Source organism: Cetorhinus maximus, chromosome 9, assembly GCF_964194155.1.
Source record: "Cetorhinus maximus chromosome 9, sCetMax3.hap1.1, whole genome shotgun sequence".
Taxonomy (NCBI): Eukaryota; Metazoa; Chordata; class Chondrichthyes; order Lamniformes; family Cetorhinidae; genus Cetorhinus; species Cetorhinus maximus.
In genome coordinates this window covers 56,830,575-56,853,113 of record NC_135887.1, presented here as the reverse complement: position 1 = coordinate 56,853,113, position 22,539 = coordinate 56,830,575, and the positions used below count along the sequence as shown (strand labels likewise).

Here is a 22,539-nt window from a genome sequence, read left to right as displayed (position 1 = left end):
ACCAAGGACTCAATCCTAAAGGTTGTTACCACTCACTGTATAAAAAGTTCTTCTCACATCCCCATTGTATCTCTTACCCAAAACCTTCAATCTATGTTGCCCTAGTCCTTGTACCATCTGGAATTAGAACAGCTTTTCTTTGTCTACGTTATCTATACCTGTCATCATCGTGTACAGCTCTATCAAACCCTCCTTCAATCTCCTTTGCTCCAAGGAGTTCAAGCCCAGCTTCTCAAACCCACCCTTTTAGTTAAATTCCCTCTGGTAAATCTCCTCTGCCCCCTCTCAAGGACCCTCGCATCCTTCCTAAAGTGTAGTGACCAGAATTGCTATATGCAATACACTAGTTGTAGCCTAAACTAAGCTTTATAAATGTTGAACATAAATTCCCTGCTTTTGTATTCAATTACTCTATTATGAAACCCAAGATCCCATATGCTTTGCTAACCACTTACTCAATATGTCCTGCCAATTTCAAACATCTGTGTACATGAACCTCTGCTCCTGCATACTCTTTACAACTGTGCTATTAAGTCTATATGGCCTCTCCCATTCCCTTCTGCCAAAACATATTACCTCATGCTTCTCTGTATTATATTCCATCTGCCACTTGTCTGCCATTCTGCTAACCTATCTAAGTCCTGTTGCAGTCAATTGGTACCATCCTTACTGTTTGGCAAGCCTCCAAGTTTGGTATCATAGGCAACTTTTGAAATGTTAATCTGTATTCCAAACCCAAGTCATTTATATATAGCGAAAAAGGCAGTGGACACACTGACCCTTGCGGAACACCATCTTCCTCCAGTCATCAAAACAACCATCTACCACAACTCGCTGTTTTCTCTCCTTAAGCCAATTTTTTAATCCAAACTGAGACTGACTCTCCTATTCCATGAATCTCAATTTTGTTAACCAATCTTTCATGTAGTACTTTGTCAAACACTTTCTTAAAATCCATATAGACAACATCCACCACATTCCCTTCATCAACCTTCTCTGTTACTTCATCAAAAAATTCAATTAGATCAGTCAAACACGATCTGTCTTTTACAAATCCGTCCAGCTCTCCTTAATTAATGCAAACCTCTCCCGGTGCCTGGTGATCTTTCCCTGATTATTGCTTCTCAAACCCTACCCAACACTGATATTAAACTGATTAGTCTGTACTTCCTCAGACTGTCTTTATGGCCTTCCTTGAATAAGGGCATCAAAGTTGCCACTCTCCAGTCCTCTGGCACCTCCTTCATACCTAGGGAAGTTTGAAACATTATGGTAAACCCTTCCGCTATCACCAACCCCATTTCCTTTAGCAAACTGGGATGTAATCACCATCACTAGAGAAAAAGTACTGAGCAAACTATTGGGACTAAAGGGTGACAAGTCCCCAGGACCTGATGGCCTACATCCCAGGGTCTTAAAGGAAGTGGCAGTGGAGATAGTGGATGCATTGGCTATAATATTCCAAAATTCCCTGGATTCTGGAAAGGTTCCAGTGGATTGGAAAAATGCTAATATAACACCCTTATTCAAAAAGGGGGGGAGGCAGAAAGTAGGAAACTGTAGATCAGTTAGTTCAACGTCTGTCGTTGGGAAATTGTTGGAATCCAATATGAAGGAAGTAGTAATGGAGCATTTGGAAAGTCAAAATGCAATCCATCAGAGTCAGCATGGTTTTATGAAGAGTAAATTGTGTTTGACTAATTTGCTAGAGTTCTTTGAAGATGTGACAAGCAAAGTGGATAATGGGGATCCTGTAGATGTAGGATATCTGGACTTCCAGAAGGCCTTTGATAAGGTGCCGCACAAAACATTAAAACACAAGATAAGATCACACGGAGTTAGAGGTAATCTATTAGCTTGGATAGAGGATTGGCTAATCAACAGAAAGCAGAGAGTCGGGATAAATGGGTCTTTTTCTGGATGGCAAGCTGTAACTAGTGGAGTGCCACAGTGTTCAGTCCTTGGGCCCCAGCTATTTACAATCTATATTAATGACTTGGATTGAGGGATAGGAGGTACTAAAGCTAAATTTGCAGATGACACCAAAATAGGTGGGAAAGTAAGTTGCAATGAAGAAATAAGAAATTTACAAATGGATATGGACAAGTTAAGTGAATGGGCCAAAATTTGGCAGATGGAGTTTAACGTGGATAAGTGTGAGGTTATCCATTTTGGTCAGAAGAATAAAAAGGCGACTTATTATTTAAACGGAGAGAAACTTCAGAATGTTTCAGTGCAGAGGGATCTGGGTGTCCTCGTGCATGAATCGCTGAAAGCTAGTATGCAGGTACAGCGGGTAATAAGGAAGGCAAATGGAATTTTGGCATGTATTGCTAAAGGAATAGAGTATTAAAATAGGGAAGTGTTGTTGTAACTGTACAAGGCATTGGTGAGACCGCACCTGGAGTACTGTGCACAGTTTTGGTCCCCTTACTTGAGGAAGGATGTAGTTGCATTGGAGGCGGTTCAGAGGAGGTTCACTAGATTGATTCCAGAGATGCCGGGCTTGTCTTATGAGGAGAGATTGAGCAGTTTAGGCCTATACTCGCTAGAGTTTAGAAGGATGAGAGGAGATCTAATTGAGGTATATAAGATGCTAAAGGTGATAGACAAAGTAAACACGGAGCGGATGTTTCCCTTTGTGGGGCATTCTAGAATGAGAGGCCATAGTTTTAGGCTAAGTGGTGGTAGATTTAAATCAGAGATGAGGAGGAATTACTTTCCTCAAAGGGTTGTGAATCTGTGGAATTTACTACCTTAGAGTACAGTGGATGCTGGGACGCTGAATAAATTTAAGGAGATAGACAGATTTTTAATTAATAATGGGTTGAAAGGTTATGGGGAGAGGGCGGAAAATTGGAGTTGAGGCCAAAATGGGATCAGCCATGATCGTATTGAATGGCGGGGCAGGCTCGAGGGGCTAAATTGCCTACTCCTGCTCCTAGTTCTTATGTTCAAGGTGGTGGAAGCAGAGGCTTTGAATATTTTTAAGGCCGAGCTAGATAGATTCTTGATTAACAAGGGAGTGAAAGGTTATCAGGGGTAGGCAGGAATGTGGGTTTGAGGTTACATTCTGATCAGCCATGATCTTATTGAATGGTGGAGCAGGCTCGAGGGACTGAGTGGCCTACTCCTTCTCCTAATTTGTATGTTAAAAGATTCATGAGCATCATCCAGGGATGAGAATGGAGAAGTTGGGACTGTTCTCTTTTAACAAAAGGCCGAGAGGAGATTTGATAGTGGGATCAAATTCATGGGTCTGGACAGAGTAGATAAGGAAAAACTGTTGCCGTTGGTGGAAGGATCAAGAACCAGAGGGCACAGACTTAATATAATTGGCAGAAGCAGCAATGGTGAGGTGAGATAAATCTTCTTCAGGCAGCAAGATTGGTGGAGGAAGGGTCAATCAAGGCATTAGGGAAGGAATTAGATTATTATCTGAAAGGGAAGAACGAATAAGGCCACAGGGAGAAGGCACTTGGTAAATTGCTTCTACAGAGAGCCGGTAGATGCCTCCTTCCACGCTCTAACAATTCTGTGATTCATTCTATTTTCATCTTCTCTGCTTGCCAGTCTTATTTTCCTCTTCACTTTCCCCCTCAATCTATTGTGCTTGGCCTCTTTCTCGCTTGAAAATTTCACCAAACATGGATCGTGCACCTTTTTTTTTGTTTCATCACATTCTCTATCTCCCTTGTCATCCAAGGAGCCCTGGTTTTGGTTCCATCATGTTGGGATATACCTAGCCTGTACCTGAAACATCTCTTCCTAAAAGATAACCCATTGTTCCATCATAATTTTTTCCTCAGTCTTTGGTTCTATCTAAACCTGGCTAGATCCCCTCATCCCATTGAAGTCAGCCCTCTTCCAATTTAAAGTTCCACTGTAGATTGTTCCTTACTCATTCTCCATTATACTATTCTAAACATAATGATACAATCATCACCTTTACCCCAGTGTACCCCCACAGACACTAGGTTCACCTTATTCCCCAGCAGCAGATCCAGCAATGTCTCCTTCCTGGATGGATCGAGAACATTCTAGTCAAGGAAGTCATCCTGAACATATTTCAAATTCCCCCCCTCCTTACCCTTTGCTCTAATTACCCAAGTACTAATGGGATAATGTTAATGTCTTCCAGTCACCACTCTATAGTTCTTGCACGTGATTTCCCTGCAGATTTGCTCCTCCATTTTGCACACTATTTGTAGGCCTATGGAATACCCAAGTGCTGTGATTATCCCCTTTTTACTTCTCAACTCTAACCAAATGATTCCATCGCTGCCCACTCAATGGCATCCTTTTTTTCCAACACTACAATGTCTTCCCTAATTAATCCTGCCACCCCACCTTTTTTCCTTCCCTATCATTTCTGAATACTTGAATATTAAGTGCAGTCCTCATCATTTTTAAGCAACGTTTCTGTTATTGCCACATCAAATTCCCACACAGCAAGTTGTAGCTCACCAACTTTATTCACACACTGTGCAATTACACACTTGCATTTTAAACTATCTAATATGGAACTGCTTCCTTCTTTAGCGCTGTCCAAAACACATTCCTTTATGCACCTTATTCCTCTTTTCTACTTCCACCTACTCTGCTCACCCGTTGCCAATTTAGTTTAAACCCTAACCACATGAGTGAACCTCTGCAGGAGGACATTGGGCTCCCATCCAGTTGCAGTGACATCCATCCTGTTTGAATAGGTGCCTTCTGTCTCAGAACTGGTCCCAAAAATTTTCCACCTACATTGTCATCGTCATTGGCTGTCCCTCAATTTGAGGATGATGTCTACTCTGGATTGCATGTTTTTGACATGAGTCTTCATGTGACTGAACAGACTGATTCTTGACTGGCTGATCTTTGAACACATGGGGCAGGAATACATGAGGTAGAGAGATCTGGAATGCAGATTTATTTCCTTTTCTTCAGAAGGATCTCTGCCACGTCATTAAGACCTTATGACTCAAAGCTTGATGGACAAGTTGCTATTCCAGCTATTGTTCCTGCCAGTTATTAAGCTAAGTGCTTCACGAGAGCTTGAGTGTCTTTGAAGCGTTTCTTTGTCCTGCCCTGGGATGTTGGCCATTTGAGAGTTGAGGAAAGAGGACCTGGCGGGTGAAAGCTTTTGGTTGAGTTTTGGCCATCTAGATGGTGTATTTTGTCCAAATGAAGGGTGCTAGCATTTGTTCAATTGTATTGAATCCAGAAGATGCGCCAGAGACATTGCTGATGGACTTTCTTCAATACTATAAATGGACCCTGAAGCCTGTATGTGGTTTTAACATGGGGACCTTGGGGGTCTGTCATTGTCCAAACGAATTTGATGGGTTGATCAGATTTCAGTGATGTCAAAAACATGTTGACTGAGAGCACCTTGCTGCTGCAGCCAGTGAGACATAGTCTTCCTTCACTTGTTCTGCTCTTGAAGACTTTCTGGACTGCACTTTGTCTGGCACCTCCATCCCAACTTTGCCACCAAGGGTGGCCCTGCCAGAAGGAAGAGCTCCACTGTGATAATCCATGTGTCCTACACCATGTCTAAAGCCACACATTGATCCTCCTCCCTATCTTGCTATTGCACTGCTTCCATGTCTTTTACCCTGGCACCAGGGTGGCATCACACCATGTGGGACTTATGAGTTACAGAAAGCCTAACTGTCCCAACTATGGAAATCTCCCAAAATGACATTTTGCTGTCTCTTCAATGCAGTCCCTATCCATTGGTGTCAGGGTCTGAATTGCACTCCTTCAGGGTGTCATCACTCCCAGCTGTTTCCAATCCTGAGTACCAGTTTGTGGCACACGCAAAATTCTTGCCTCTTCCAACTTTTCTGGCTGGCCAGCTACCTATTATCCTGAACTGTCACTGCCTGTGTGGTGACCACCTTCTGGGACCAAGAAACCCATAGCCTCGCTGACACTCCACAGTGACTTTGGCCCCTCAAGCTAAGTAATCCCAAGTGAAGAAAACTCAAGCAGCTGGGGACACTTATTACGTGGTTTCCCCGAGACACAAAATGGCTGAGGGTCCCCCATGCTGATGGAATTGCAAACAACCAGTCTCAGCTGCCCATCCATGGTCTAAGAATAAGAAAAATGCCAAAGATAGCTCCTTAGGAGACTGGTCGTAATGAAGACGGGGTTGATAGAAACTCTGGTTGCAATTGTATAGGATAGAGTGGAATGAGGCAGCCGTCCCACCCTAGCTGTAAAGCGGAGGTGACCAAGTCAAAGGTCACAGAGGTCAGAAAGGGACCCAGTCATATCTTTTCAGACAACCGAAATGCTAATTAGCTAATCTCAACTAGAAGTGATAACTATATCACACCATCACTGGGGCTAACAAAGGGAGAAAACAGCAATTCTTCCTGAAATTGTCTGGTACAACAGATGAACAATGGATCAAAATGCAGCACTCATTTTTAAGGTTCACATTTGGACCAGTGCGAGTGAACCACCTTTACATTTGTACGAAAGATACCAGGTGATGTGAAAAGGAATCCAGGAAGAAAAACAGCTTAAGTAGATTTATATTAAACACCACACCAAGATGCACACATTTCATTTGCAAACACTTTATTGAACACTTGAATACAAAGATTGGGAAACCAAACTGTTTAGTTGAACATAAGAATACAAAAATGATTCACCATAAATAACCATGAAACATGAGTGCTTATAATGTATGTGTTACTGCTAATGGCATAAGAGCCTTGGTGAAAACGCACATTATCTTTGCATATGCTCATAGCCACAGAATGGAAACTCTCAACACTAGTTACACTTTTATTTCTGAAGCAGTTTTATTCAGTTGGCCACATTATAGTGATATACTAGACTCGAAGGAACAAGATTTGTTCAACTATAAGGGAATTCCATCTTCATTCAACCTTTCAGAGAAGACATTCCAGCTCGCATGATTTCATCAACCAGGAGAATATTGCTAGCAATTACAGTACTGAAAAACAAAAATACATGTTATGCAGTTTTGTTCAATTTTACAAGAAACAATGCAAAATTTCCAGTTCCAAATGAAATTATATATTGCTGAAAAGAGAGATGTTGCTGAAGCTTTTAGTCTTGCACTCATCAGGACAAATGCAAGAATACCAAATTTCAAACAATCACAATCTACACTGCAGGAGAAAAAATGCTGGTTCACCATGGCAATGCCTCTGCCAATGGGGAACTGTAGGCCTTGAACTTCTGTGGAGTAGCAATCAGTTAGACTGCCATTCTGCTCATAACTTCTTACTTTAAAATACAGCTGTTCCTTCCTCACCTGACCTTTCGACTCAGGCCGGGTGAGAACAGTATAGTGCAGCGGGTTCCCAAGGCTTTGTGTTGAGAGCAGCAGAGTCAAAGTTAAGTTTATACTGTGTCTCCTGCCAACGCAATATGGCCACCGATAATAATCTGCACGTGCACACTGGTCTACGCATGTGCAAGAATCCAATGACGTGCGCACATCAGTTTATCCAGCACACCTTTAACTCATTTTGCTTTGTAACTCGGTTATTATAATAGATTGAGGATTCCATGGATCCCACACATCATTTAGTTGGCAGATTGCTAGGGACATCGAGCTCAAACATTTTGACATTTGAGAAAGTGTTACATTATTTTAGGGGGAGTGACAGAAACAATCCAGAATTGATACTGAAGGCCATTGCTTCAACTCTAATGATTTTTGTCGTCTCTCAATTTATAAGCACCGAACAAATGTTGCTAAATATTAAGTGATTTGAAAGATTCAGTCAAGACAGGGAAGAAAACTGTTGCAATGTTGTACTGAGCTCACTAATTCTTGCGGTTTAGCCTGCCTTAAAACATCTGCATATTCAGTCACTTTGTCAAATCTCTTCAGTTTACGAAGGATCAATGAATTAATGACAATGCAGAACTAAATATGATTTTGCAAAGTACTGTCAGCCACTTTATTTTTTATTCATTTACGGGATGAGAACGTTGCTGGCTGGGCCAGCATTTATTGCCTATCCCTAATTGCCTTTGAGAAGGTGGTATTGAGCCGCCGTCGTGAACCGCTGGAGGACATGTGGTATAGGTACACTCACAATGCTGTTAGGGAGTTCCAGGATTTTGACCCAGCGACAGTGAAGGAACGGTGATATATTTCCAAGTCAGAATGGTGAGTGACTTGGGAGGGGAACTTCTAGGTGGTGGTGTTCCCAACTATCTGCTGCCCTTGTCCTTCTAGATGGTAGCACTTGTGGGTTTGGAAGGGGAGTTTCTGCAGTGCATCTTACAAATGGTACACACTATTGCCACTGTTCGTCAATGGTGGAGGGAGTGAATGTTTGTGGAATGGGTGCCAATCAAGTGGTCTGCTTTGTCCTGGATGGTGTCAAGCTTCTTGATGTAGTTGGAGCTGCACTCACGCAGGCAAGTGCAGAGTATTCCATCACATATCGGGCACATGCGTGGCTGCTAAGACAGCTGGCGATTTATATCGTGCTTTTGGATGGTTCCAATTGCAGGGCAATTGCCCATCAGAAGTTTGAACTTCATGGGCAATTGCTGTGCAGTCCTTACTTGGGGACTTCCGGAGGAGGGTTCCCCAGTGCATCTTTGGAGTGCCCTCCAGTTACAATGTCCCAGAGCTCGGAAGTTACAGGCCATAGACTTCCCAAGCTCCTGAGTAATTAAAAAAAGGCTTGAATAAATTCCTTTGTTTGTAGAGAACGTGTCCCTACATATGAATGTATGTTACTTCTTGCAAACATAAATGAGTCACATGATGAGTTTGACTGATTATCTTAAATTGTTAGTGTAGCTGTTAGCATCCTCAGGATTGTTCAGTAAGTGCTGCCTAATCACAATCACATCCAAGAGTAGACGCTTTGCTTTCGGTTTTGCAGGTGCGGGCTGGTTGAGTATGGTTGTACTCTGCCTATTATGAACAGCTAAAAGGAATATGCTGTTAGATTCAATCAGCCAATTTCTGTGGTTATGGCATCACACCAGCACTGAAATTTATACACATTGTTCAGTTGTGGGTCTTTCTGGTAGCATACTGTTAGTGGAAAATACCACTCGCATACCTGCTGCAAAGTAGCAGCGTGAAATGTTTCCTCAACCTGTTGTTTAAATTTTTGAGATGCCTTTGCCTTTCCAGAGTAATTTGATGTAGACTGGACACTTTTCAGATCCAAAAGTGGCGGTCTTTGGCCTATTTACAAGCTTGCGCGGCACATAGCGAACAATGATCTGATCAGGATAGCCATTACCCCACAGGATAGCTTTGAATATGCTCTATTTCTGCTTCAAACTTTCAAGGTGAGCAAATGGCTAGGGCCCTACTTACAAGACTGCTAATAAAGCTAAGCTTCTAGCACGTGGAGCTTTACAAATTCCAACGTGTACAATGACCGGTGAAGATAAGTTTGCAGTAGACAGTAGTGGAGAACCCACTGGAAGATTTCTCAACTAGTATGTCGAGGAAAGTTACGCTGCTCCATCTCAAGTGAGTGTGGGGTGGAGCACGTTGAGGCGTGTAAGAAAATCCTTACATATGGCTGCAGATTCAAAGATTGAAATCAGAAATATGCATGAGGTAGGTGGTTAGGGTCAATCCATCAAAAAACAGTTTCTTGTGGAAATCAACAAAAATGTGGCAAGCTCTGCACCGAGAGGGGATCCCATGGCGATATCATCTATTTGGCATAGATAAGAGTCTTTTCGCACTGGTGCTATGCAGCGGCTATGAGAGTGGTATTTTCCACCAACAAGATGCTGCCGTCAGTCCAAAAAGATATTCTGCCTACCACACAATTGAACAACATCATGTATAAATTTCAGTGCCAGTTCAATGCCAGGTGCATGGGCCATACACCCCAGCGACTGGCTGATTGAATCAAACATCATCTTCCTTTTGGTTGCTCATAATAGGCAGGGTATGGACTGTACTCAGCCATCCCATGCTTGCAAAACCCAGAACAAAAGGTCTTCTATTAGATGCGATCCCAAATTGAACATTTGCTGAACAATCCTGGGGGTGGTAATAACCAACTGAAGACAGTCAAACTAGAAAAGTGGCTCACTTGTGCTTGCTACAAGTGACGTCCATTCATTTGCATGGACCAGTTCTCTGCAAGAAGGACTATGTTGAAATCTTGCACCTTTTTTGAATTACCCAAGCGCTTGGGGACTCTATAGGCTCCTGTTGCTTTTGCCATGGAAATGCCCAAAACTTGGCATTCTGGTGTTTGTCCTGATGGATGCAAGACAAAATGTTTTGGCAACATGTCTCTCTTTTCAGCAAAATTCTAGTCTGATGATGCCAAGTGTTTGAAGTTATATCCTGCACTGAATCTGATTCTTAATGTCAGTGATTCTGCATCACTTGATCACACAATTATTGTTTACTTATCACAACTCACTGTTTTCTGTCCTTACGCCAATATTTTTTATCCAAGTTGACGCTGACCCTCCTATTCCCCGATCCTCAATTTTGTTAACCAACCTTTTGTGTGGTTCTTTGTCAAATGCTACCTTAAAATCCATACAGACATCATCAATTGCTTTGCCCTGTCAAAATCCTCTGTTACGTCATCAAAAAAGTTCAATCTGTCAAAGATGATCTGCCTTTTACAGATGTGTGCTGGCTCTTCTTAATTAACTCAAACTCTCCAAGTGCCTGTTAATTATCAAATAAAATCCCCATCTTTCACAAGGTTAATGCAAGAAACCTTGAAGGCCATTTGGATGCCATCAATGATGTCTTACACGTGAGGGTTTTCAGTGGAGGCTGCAACCAATCAAGCAAATGCCTTGGTTCCTAGCACTGAAGGCACTGCCTTTTGCAAACATAGCTTGACACATGTGTGCTCTGATGCAGTAGGTATCTCCTCTGGTGGCTTGGAAGGATCTGGTGTTAACCAAGCTTCATTTTGCGGTAACGGCTTCCAAGGGAGGAGCCACACCTGTTTGAGACATCTAATAGTTTCTCCTATACGTAGAGTCAACATCAGGAAATTCGGAGTGGGATTTCATTTACCCAAATCTATAGATATGGCCACATACATTCCAAACATCATGCTTTGCAAAAGTTTTGCGCCATTAGCGAAGCCTTGTAAGATCCAGGTGATATGCAATCCCAAGCAAGATAAAATTCCGTTCACTTACCTTGAATGAAGAAGTTGTTTCTTGACGTTATAGTTATCCCAAACCCCAGCTTCCCCTGCTAGCATTGGTTCACCTGTGAAAGATAAAATATTGAAACAGAGATAGATATCCATACAGAAAAAACAATTTTCATAAAGCCATCCAGTTCTTTCCTGTGAACAGGATAGGATCGATAACAAGGAACAGGTCTTGACGCTGTGACAAAAATCTAACAATTCACTTTACATTTGTATATCACTTCATTAAATTATTAAACTAGTACTTCATTTACTAACTTACCAGTGTTTAAATTTACACCAACAAGTTGACCTGATGCAGAATATTCTGTCTGAATTTTTACAAGAGTCTCTTGAGGATCATATCCAGAGTTTTGTGCAAGTACCTGAAACAAACAGTTATTAATTATTTGTTCTGCAAATATTGTGAGTAGTGTTAGAATTACAATATCTTATTCAAATTGAGGTTTTGTTTATAGTCATTCATGGGATGTGGGCGTTGCTGGCTAGGCCGGCATTTATTGCCCATCCCTAGTTGCCCTTGAGAAGGTGGTGGTGAGCTGCTTTTTTGAACCGCTGCAGTCCATGAGGTGTAGGTACACTCACAGTGCTGTTACGAACTGAGTTCCAGGATTTTGACACAGCGACAGTGAAGGAACGGCGATATATTTCCAAGTCAGGATGGTGTGTGGCTTGGAGGGGAACTTCCAGGTGGTGGTGTTCCCATGTATCTGCTGCCCTTGTCCTTCTAGGTGGTAGCGGTCATGGGTTTGGAAGGTGCTGCCCAAGGAGGCTTGGTGAGTTTCTGCAGTGCATCTTGTGTATGGTACACACTGCTGCTACTGTAGGTCGGTGGTGGAGGGAGCGAATGTTTATGGATGGGGTGCCAATCAAGCGGGCTGCTTTGTCCTGGACGGTGTCAAGCTTTCTGAGTGTTGTTGGAGCTGCACTCATCCAGGCAAGTGGAGAGTATTCCATCACACTCCTGACTCGTGCCTTGTAGATGGTGGACAGGCTTTGGTGAGTTAGGTGTGAGTTACTCATGGCAGGTTTCCTAGCCTCTGACCTGCTCTTGTAGCCGCAGTATTTATACGGCTAGCCCAGTTCAGTTTCGGTTAATGATTAGATTCTGTCTTGTTGGAGATGGTCATTGCCTGGCACTTGTGTGGTGCGAATATTACTTGCCACTGGTCAGCGTATTGTCCAAGTCTTGCTGCATTTGGATATGGACTGCTTTCCAAAGCAAAAGCTACAAAGCTAAAAATATCTATTCTCTTTGCAAGCAGGAAACATGGCAACAAGCATAACTAGTTTACAACTGTTATGCTCGCAGGCCAGAACATCAATTTTTGTTATGATCCAGTTAGGGACCAGTAACTTTTGTTGTAGACAAAATTTGAAATCCCAGTTACTTACTAAGAGAATAAAGTCACAAGATTCCACAGTTTTAAACAAACAGAAGAAATTTTATGGCACAGTCAGCAAAGCAAAGAGGTCAACACTAACATCCAGAATTAACATGAGGAGGTAAACATAAAAAAACAGGCAAACTACATAGACACACACACAAACTGCACATTAAATGGCAGACACCAAAACAGTTCCCATGAATTTCTCGGCAACCCACCGAGTCAGTCATCACCGAGTCACAAAAATTCTTTGAAACTAAGTCTTCCTCACGAGGAATTTCAGCTCTTCTCCTTCTAAGAGCTAATCTGACCCCCAGCTTTACTCCACCAGAGTTCCAAGAATACAATCCTCACCCAATAGGCACAGTATTCTAGATCTCTGTTAGATTTTCTCCCAGGTCCATCCTTCTTGGTCTTCTTTCCCAGTTGAGCTGACCTACTACTAAGACTGCATCCCTCTGTGTTAGCCAGTCTACACTCCAGCGTGTAAGCCCGGGAAGGTCCCAGCTGCTCAACCATGCTGCTGTCAATAACTGCTCCTGGGCTTTCTTGAGCTCCCAGCCTCCTCAGCCAACAATAACACCTCAGTTGCGTGGAGCCAACCTTCCTCTTCATCTGCTCTCAACTCCCTGTAACATGGGCTCCTTTCCACGTCCTAAAATCCCAATCCCGTGATCGGAGGGTACGAACCCTCCAAGCAGATTGTCCTTGTGGCATGTCCACCTTGTCCCTCCCTGTGCTTGTGCTGGGACTCTTAACATGCCAGGAAGTACAGTCCTCGGCCTCCACTCAAAAAACCCATGAACCCAACCATATAGGTTCCCTTGAACAACTATGAAATCTTGTCCTACAAGACTTCCTTCATTCCTTGGTACACTCGGACAGGAATGCAAATCTACACAACTATTCAATGCAGTGTAAGAAAATAGTTGTTAGCAGGTTGGGGCTTGGAACCCCAATTCTGATTTAAAACAGAGCTCAGTCATAAAATCTTTTCTTTCAATCACAAATGCTCTCAATAATACAGGTGTTTGGAGAGGAGGCAAAGACATACAATCAGTATTAAAACAAGTGTAGAAAAGGGAGTCACTTACCTTGGGAATAACCAACAGAGCATCTGCAAATGCTTGCACTCCCAACTGTGCTCTGCCCTTTATGCTGGCCTTGTGTTTGATCAAACCATCTGCTACAGCAACTTCAAATGCACCTGCACCTGCTACTACACAACCTATGAAAAGGCAACAAATACCAATTTTACTACCATTTCATCCGATTGCTACACAAGAATTGGCTCCCTAGATGCCACCATGGTAACTAAGCTGTACAGTATGTTACTGAAATGACAGCCAAAATATTTGTTTGTGCAGTTGAGATCACTAAAGTGCTGCAATAAGCTTTTCAATGGGCAGAGGGAATATGAAAATATGAAGTAGTGAAGATTTCTAATTTTAATAAGTTAATATTTTAAGCTTTTGCACGAAGAATAGTCAGGTAGGCACAGTAATGCAGGGCTGCCAGTGCCCCTGGCACCATATCTCAACACATGTCACAATCCCCAGAAAGAGAAAGAAATAAATCTACATAAATCATGGAGCTCATTTGATCCTTTGTCACAAGATGCATTTTTAGAACTTGTAATGGTACCAAAACCAGCACTACCAACAATTAAACATGGAAGCTATCAAGTGTGCGATAAGTATTACAGTTAACAAATTCCATACAAAATTCGGTTTCGTTACTACATCATACGACTTAATGTAACTTGTCGACAGAAAACAAGTGTTTCCTCAGTCTCTTGAGTTAGAGTTCAATCATTTAAATTAGTCACTTGCCATCCTCAATTGCATTCTTAACAGCACGCAGACCATCACGCACTGCATCTTTGATTTGTGTTAAAGTGTGCTTGTTTGGTCCCTTGAGAAGCAGCGTTACCGACCGAGGATTATCACATTGCTCAACAAAGGTGAACTTCTCTTCACCCTGTATTCAAAAGAAAAATATTTATAACATTCTTTGCAACACAAGAGATCTGACCGCAATACCAAAAGATGGTTCATAAAAACTGAAAATGCTGCAAGTACTCAGTAAGTCTAGTCGCATCTATGGAGAGAGAAACAGAGTTAACAGGGTTCCAGGATCAGCAGTATTTCACTTTTATTTTAATCACCAAAAAGATGGTTTCAAGGAAGTTTCTCTTGAAGATAATCACAACAGAACTCATGACACACAGCTCCCCTATTCGGAATAGATTCTTTACATCTACTTAAGGAAGCAAACAGATCTTGGCTAACATCACATTTGAAAGATGGCATGTCTGACAATACAGTAATCCCTCTAGATGAGTATGGTTCTCAAGCCCCTGGAGCAGGTTGGAACAATAACCTGACTTAGAGACAGGGTGCGCCAACTGAACCAAAGCTGACACCTAGTGCCGGAGGCTCGCATGCAACTGCCTTCAATTTTCTTAGAGCAAAGTACACAACTTCCACTGAATACATATATTTCACATGATGAATGCAACTGACAGCCAAATCTTAATGCTCTGACAAAGTATACAGGACATAAAAGTATATACTGTATCACAGTATAAACCAATAATTAATTCTATTACAATGGAGAGAAAAAGTGAATTGCACCACCTACCAATGTGTGCTCATACACAAGTCCAGCGTGTCCCAAGCACTCTGGGGTGAGATCCTCCACAGAATTCATGGCAATGCCTCCACAAGCAAGCGTCAGTCTGAAATGTTTAAAGTAATTAGGTCAATGATCTAATCAGATCAGAACCCAGCTACTTCCTATTGCTTTTAGGTGCACATTGTAAAATAGCACTGCCCTAAAAGGTTCACACCCCTAAAATCAAATTACCACTCTGTAATATCTGGGAGAAAGGCTTAAGGTAGAAATTTCCAATGATTCAAACTGTAAAATTCTAAATACTCTTTGCTGCCAACTTAATGATTTTTGCCCATTTTCCTAATATTTTCATAAAAATTAATTGGCCAAACATGAATGGAAAGTTGTCTCAAGTGGTGTTCCACAGGACTCAGTGTTGGGACCCTTGCAGTTTGTGTTATATATTAACGATTTGGATGTGAACGTGGGGGGCACGATTGGGAAATTTGCAGATGACAACGATTGGCCGAGTAGTGGATAGTGCAGAGGATAGCCATAATCTCCAAAACAATGTAGATGGGTTGGTGGAGTGGGCGGTAAAATGGCAGATGGATTTTAACATAGAGATTTTAACATAGGATTTTAACACAGGGATTACACAATAAATGGGAATATACTAAGAGGGGTGGATGAAGTGAACGGTCTTTGTGTACAAGTACACAGGCCCATGAAGGCAGCAGTTCAAGTAGACAAGGTTGTAAAGAAGGCATATGGAATGCTCTCCTTCATTGGCAGAGGTATAGAATATAAAAGTAAGGATATAATGTTGGAATTGTATAAAACACTGGTGAGGCCACAACTGGAGTAGTGTGCGCAGTTCTGGTCACCACATTACAGGAAGGACGTAATAGCTCTGGAGAGAGTGCAGAGGAGGTTTACAAGAATGTTGCCAGGGTTAGAAAAGTGTAGCTACGAGGAGAGAATGGATAGGTTGGGGTTATTTTCCCTGGAACAAAGAAGGCTGAGAGGTGACTTGATTGAGGCGTACAAAATTATGAGGGGAATAGATAGAGTGGACAAGATAAAATTGCTTCCCTTGATGGAGAATTCTAGAACCAGGGGACATAGATTCAAGTTAAGTGGCAGAAGGTGTAGGCAGGACATAAGGAAGAACTTTTTTACGCAGAGGGTAGTGGGCATCTGGAATTCGTTGCCCAAGTTGGTGGTAGAGGCAGAAACTTTAAACTCTTTTAAAAAGTATCTGGATCTGCACCTAAAGTGCTGTAAGCTGCAGGGCTATGGGCTGGGTGCAGGAAGGTGGGATTAGAAAGGGCACCTGGGTGTCCTCGGGCTGGCATGGACAAGATGGGTCAAATGGCCTCCTTCTGTGCTGTAACTTTTCTATGGTTCTATGTAAATCATTAAGCACTTGAAAGATCTAGGACAAGGTTTACAATCAGGTACAAGATCTCACTGGCACTGCTGTGATTCCATGGCTATTTTTCAGCTCTGTGGGTGTTTGACATTTACAGAAATCCCTTATTTATTCCGAAACTATGGGCAAAGTTGGGAGTCCGAGCATGTGCAGATGCACTGTTGGTTATTCCCAAACACATGACTCTGGATTATTACCTGAGCCATGTGCCAATCGACAAAAGGGTCAAGGAGATTAAAGAATTAAACGCTTGGCTCAATGAGTGATGTGAGAAGAAGGGGTTTAATTCATCGGGGCACTGCACTAGCATCAGTACTTGGAAAGAGGGAGCTTTTTCGTCGGGATGGGCTCCACATAAACAGGCTGGGATCAGTGACCTGACTATTTGTATAACTAGGGCCGTAGATAGAGCTTTAAACTAATGAGGAAGGATTGGAGTGGGGGGGTCAAGACAAGACAATAGAACAGTGTAGCAATTTGAGTAAAGAGAAGCAGAGTGGAAAAGGAAAGGACAGAGTTGAATGACAATAGTGCATCAGCAAGTAAGGTCCATCAAAATAACAGCTGTTAAAAAAAATAAATTAAAGGCTCTTTAACTAAATGTGCAAAACATTCACGAAAAGATAGATGAACCATTGGCACAGTTTAGATGTAATTGTCATTACAGAGACATGGTTACAAGTTGTCCAAGGTTGGGAAATAAATATTCCAGGATACACAAACTTTCCAAAAGACAGGCAGAATTGAAGAGAAGCAGCAGCCTCAATAGTAAAGGTTGACACAAGGACAGGAGTAAGAAAGGATTTTCACTTCGAAGATTACAGAGAGCCAGTATAGGTGGAGATGAGCAATAAAATGGGTCAGAAAATGCTGGAGGAGTAGTTTTTAGGACCCCTGACAGTATAACTACTGAGCATTGGTACGGAGATTATCAGAGATCAATATAAATAACAGTGCATTAAACAAGGAATTATTGGAGCTCCAAACAAAGACAATGTAATAATTGAGGGCGGCTTTAATCTTCATACAAACTGGATCAATCCAGTTGACAAGGGTAGTCTGGAAGATGAGTTTGTAGAATGTTTTCCTGAAACAACACATTGTGAAATCATCTAGGGATAAAGCTATTTTAAATCTAGTATGGTGTAATGAGGCAGAGTTAAGCAGTAATATCATAGAAAAAGATTCGCTGGGTATAAGTGATAATAATAAATTAATTCCATATTAAGTTTGAAAGTGACATACTACAGTACCAAACAAGAATCTTAAACTTCAAGCTGATTACGTAGGTAGGAGGGAGTGGTCGCTCATTTGGTTAAGTAGACTTAAAAAAAAGATACGCCGATATACAATGGGACACGTTTAAAAAAACAATTCAAAATGTTCAACAAATATACATTCCATTAAAAACCAAAAAATTCAGCAAGAATGATCAATCCATGGCTTAATAGTGAAATTAAGGATGGTATTAGATAATAAGGATTGGAAACCAGCAAGTAGACACCAAAAAAGGGGAAAAAATACAATGTGAGTAAACTATTTATGAATATAAATCAGAATGCAATAGCTTTTACAAGTATATAAAAAGGAAAGAGGAGCTAAAGTACATGTTGGTCCTTTAGGGACAGAGGCAAGAGGAATTATCATGAGGAATGAAGAAATTGCAGAGACACTAAACAAATATTTTCTGTCCATCTTCACGGTAGAAAACACAAATTACCTTCCAGAAATCCAAGGTAACCTAGGGGTTAATAAGGGTAAGGAACTTAAAAGGTAATTTATATCAGAAAAAAAGTATTGGAGAAACTTAAGGGTCTAAAACCTGACAAATCCTTAGGGCATGATGGCCTACACTCTCAGTTCTAAGAGGTAGCTGCAGGGATAGTGGATGCACGAGTTATAATTTCCCAAAAATCCATAGATTCCAGAACAGTCCCAGCAGATAGGAAGGTAGCAAAGGTGACACCGCTATTCAAGAAAGAAGGGAGACAGAACTACAGAACAATTAGCCTGACATCAGTTGTCACGAAAATGCTGGAATCTATTTTTAAGGGCAGTCTTAGCAATGCCCTCAGCAAAGCACAGTATGATCAGACAGTGTCAACATAGTTTTACGAAAGGAAATTGTATTGACAAATTTATTAATTTTTTTTTGAGGATGTAACTAGTAGGGTAGATAAAATAAAGAGTTCCAAAGTTCATCCCCTTGTCCTCACTGCAGAACCTGGGCAATGAATAAGAAAGGGTTGATTCAAAAAAGGGTGAAGAACAGTTATGTCCTTGGCAACTTCGTTTACCACGAAGGCCAGTTAGGAATCCTCGACAGGGCTCTGGCAAACAAGTCCTCAATGGCAGAACAGGTGGAGAAAAATGTGCCATCTGAAATATCTCAACTGCTATTCTGACGGACAAGGCTGCAACAGAACAAGACCTCCAAACGTCTTGGTTTCCTTGCCATTGGATCAAGGTTTCGTTCTGTCAAGACACATGTGGAAGCCGGTGTGCAACGGTTTGTCCACACTAAAATATATCATTCACTGGCATCTTTCTTTCCGAGAACATCTTCTAAGCCCTTTGCCAAACAGCAAATGGCGACGGGAACAGGACTGCGTTGTCTCAAACCTTCCATTCATGATCTGGCACGTAGGAGGCACTTACAAGATAGTTGTCTGGCATCTAGATGAGGCACAGGTGCCTTTTGGTAGCTGTAACTGTGACTGAACAGCCCTCTTTAGAATCCACTCTGCGCACCCCTTATTGGGGAGCTAGAAAAGGTGCCCGAAACATAGTTTGCCTCACCTCTCCCGCCTGGATAGCCATGTCCAGAGGAAACGCCTTCTGTGGTAACACATAAAAGACGCTATTAGTAAAGATTTGGGACCTGGAACAACAGGACACCTGCGAGCAAACGCCACTGCGTTTGTTGCCCGAGAGCTCCAGCGATATGACATCAACATCAACTCTGAATAAGACCCTGGGAGCTGGAGGCAGGCAGACAAGGAACTCCGAGGTGATTATACTTTCTTCTGGAAAGGGAAATCCGAAGAAGAATGCAGAGTTCAGGGAGTTGCATTTTCCATCAAGAATAAGCTTATGAGCCAGTTTTACAAGTTACCTCAGTGCATATACCCCAACTCTAGAAGCTGACAATGAAACCAAGGAACCAAATTCTCTGTGGGGTTCCAGGTTTATTCTTCTCGGAGACTGAGTTGGAAGAGATTCTAATCTCTGGAATGGAAACATCGGAAATGTGAACTCTAACACCATTCTTTTTCTTACCAATGCGCAGAACATGGGTTTATCATCACCCATAGCCTGCTCTGCCAGAAGAACAAATCACAGCAACACCCACGATCCAAGCTCTGGCACCTGATCGATAACGCCATCGTCAGTGCCCAGAATCATAAAGGTGTCCACACCACCAGACCAAAGACATGAGCTGAGGACTGATCACCGACTTGTTCGTTCAATTATGTCCAAACTGGCTTTCAAACAACAGAAGAGGAGTCCATGAGAGATCAATGTTGAAGCTCTGAAGGATTCAAGCAAAAGAGGCCGATTCCAACAATGCCCGAGGGAAAAGCTTTCAAACTTCAATGAAGAACAGAAGAGTGTCCACAGTACATGGGATGTCCTTCAGTCTAATATCATCAATGCTGGCAAAGAGACACTTGAAGTTTCTGTCAGGAAACATCAGGATTGATTTGATGAGAAAGGTCAGGATATCAACGAACCGATTGATCACAAAGGCAGGACCTTCTGTGCCCGGTAGAACGACCCAAACTCAACGCAAAAGAAACTGGCTTACCAACAACGAATGGCTAAGGTACAAAGATACACACGTGACATGAAGAACATGTGGTGGGCAGACAGGTCGAAAGTGTCTTTTTTTCAAAAAAAATTCGGTCACGGGTGTGGGCCTCGCTGACGATGCCAGAATCTATTCCTCATTCCTAGTTGCCCTTGAGAACGTGGTGGTGAGCTGCCTTCTTGAACCACTGCAGTCCACGTGGTGTAGGTACACCCACAGTGCTGTTAGGGAGGGAATTCCAGGATTTTGACCCAGCGACAGTGAAGGAATGGCAATATATTTCCAAATCAGGATGGTGAGTGGTGGAGGGGAACTTCGAAGTGGTGGTGTTCCCATGTCTCCGCTGCTGTTGTCCTTCTAGATGGTAGTGGTCATAGGTTTGGAAGGTGCTGTCTAAGAAGCCTTGGCAAGTTCCTGCATTGCATCTTGTAAATGATACACACTATTGCCACTGTGCATCGGTGGTGGAAGGAGTGAATGTTTGTGGATGGGCTTTATCCTGGATGATGTCCAGCTTCTTGAGTGTTGTTGGAGCTGCATTCATCCAAGCAAGTGGGGAATATTCCATCACACTCCTGGCTTGTGCCTTGTAGATGGAGGACAGGCTTTGGGGAGTCAGGAGGTGAGTTACTCGTCGCAGGATTCCTAGCCTCTGCTCTTGTAGCCACAGTATTTATATGGCTAGTCCAGTTTAGTTTCTGGTCAATGGTAACTCCCGGGATGTTGATAGTGGGGTTTCAGTGATAGTAATGCCATTGAACATCAAGGGGTGGTTAGATTCTGTCTTGCTGGAGATGGTCATTGCCTGGCAGTTGTGGCACAAATGTTACTTGCCACTTGTCAGCCCAAGCCTGGATATTATTGCTGCATTTGGACATGGACTGCTTCAGTATCTGAGGAGTCACGAATAGTGACCATCGTGCAATCATCAGCGAACAGCCCCACTTCTGACCTTAAGATGGAAGGAAGGTCATTGATGAAGCAGCTGAAGATTTTTGGGCCTAAGACACTACACTGAGGAATCCTGCAGTGATGTCCTGGAACTGAGATGATTGGCCTCCAACAACCACAAGCACCCTCTTTTGTGCTATGACTCCAACCAGTGGAGAGTTTATCCCCAATTCCCATTGACTCCAATTTTGCTGGGGCTCCTTGATACTACACTCGGTCAAATGCTTTCTTGATGTCAAGGGCAATCACTCTCACCACACCTCGGAAGTTCAGCTCTTTTGTCCATGTTTGAACCAAGGTCAGGACCATGGCGGAACACAAACTGAACGTCAATAGGTTATTGCTAAGCCAGTGCTGCTTGACAGAACTGTTTATGACCCATTCCATCATTTTACTGATCATCAAGGGTAGACTGATGGGGAGCTAATTGGCCGGGTTGGATTTGTCCTGTTTTGTGTGTACAGAACATACCTGGGCAATTTTCCACATTGGGTAAATGCCAGCATTGTAGCTGTACTGGAACAGCTTGGCTAGGGGCACGGCAAGTTCTGGAGCACAAGTCTTCAGTACTATTGCTGGAATATTGTCAAGGCCCATAGTCTTTGCAGTACCCAGTGCTTTCAGCCATTTCTTGATATCACATAGAATGAATCGAATTGGCTGAAGACTGGCATCTGTGATGCTGGGGACCTCCTGAGGAGGCTGAGATGGATCATCTATTCTGCACTTCTGGCTGAGGATTGTTGCAAATGCTTGAAGCTCAAATTTTGCACTGTTGTGCCGGGCTCCCCTATCATTTGAGGATGGGGATAGTGCAGCCTCCTCCTCTAGTGAGTTAATTGTCCACCACCATTCATGACTGGATGTGACAGGGCTGCAGAGCTCAGGTCTGATCATTTGGTTGTGGAATCACTTAGCTCTATCACTTGCTGCTTACGCTGTTTGGCACGCAAGTAGTCCTTTGCTATAGCTTCACCAGGTTGACACTTCATCTTTAGGTGTGCCTGGTACTGCTCTTGGCATGCCCTCCTGCACCCTTCATTGATCCCCTGACTTGGTGGTAATGGTAGAGTGGGTGATATGGCGCTGTGGGCCATGAGCTTACAAATTGTGGTTATAAACAATTCTGCTGCTGCTAATGGCCCACAGCGCCACATGGTTGCCAGTCTT

At 42.6% G+C, this 22,539-nt stretch overlaps 1 protein-coding gene across 2 annotated transcripts in view; it reads right to left on the bottom strand.

Annotated features, from left to right (window-relative positions):
- Positions 1-6,565: 6,565 nt before the first annotated feature.
- The window catches only part of cct6a (chaperonin containing TCP1, subunit 6A (zeta 1)), a 38,033-nt gene continuing 22,059 nt past the window's right edge, over positions 6,566-22,539 (bottom strand). For both annotated transcript variants that reach the window (XM_078548767.1, XM_078548768.1), the window contains 6 exons: positions 15,200-15,296; positions 14,389-14,536; positions 13,651-13,784; positions 11,431-11,533; positions 11,152-11,224; positions 6,566-6,964 (listed from right to left, as the gene is read on the bottom strand). In XM_078548767.1, coding sequence (XP_078404893.1) covers positions 6,892-6,964; positions 11,152-11,224; positions 11,431-11,533; positions 13,651-13,784; positions 14,389-14,536; positions 15,200-15,296 — 628 coding nt within the window. In that variant the 3' untranslated portion in view covers positions 6,566-6,891. The remainder of the gene's footprint in view (positions 6,965-11,151; positions 11,225-11,430; positions 11,534-13,650; positions 13,785-14,388; positions 14,537-15,199; positions 15,297-22,539) is intronic.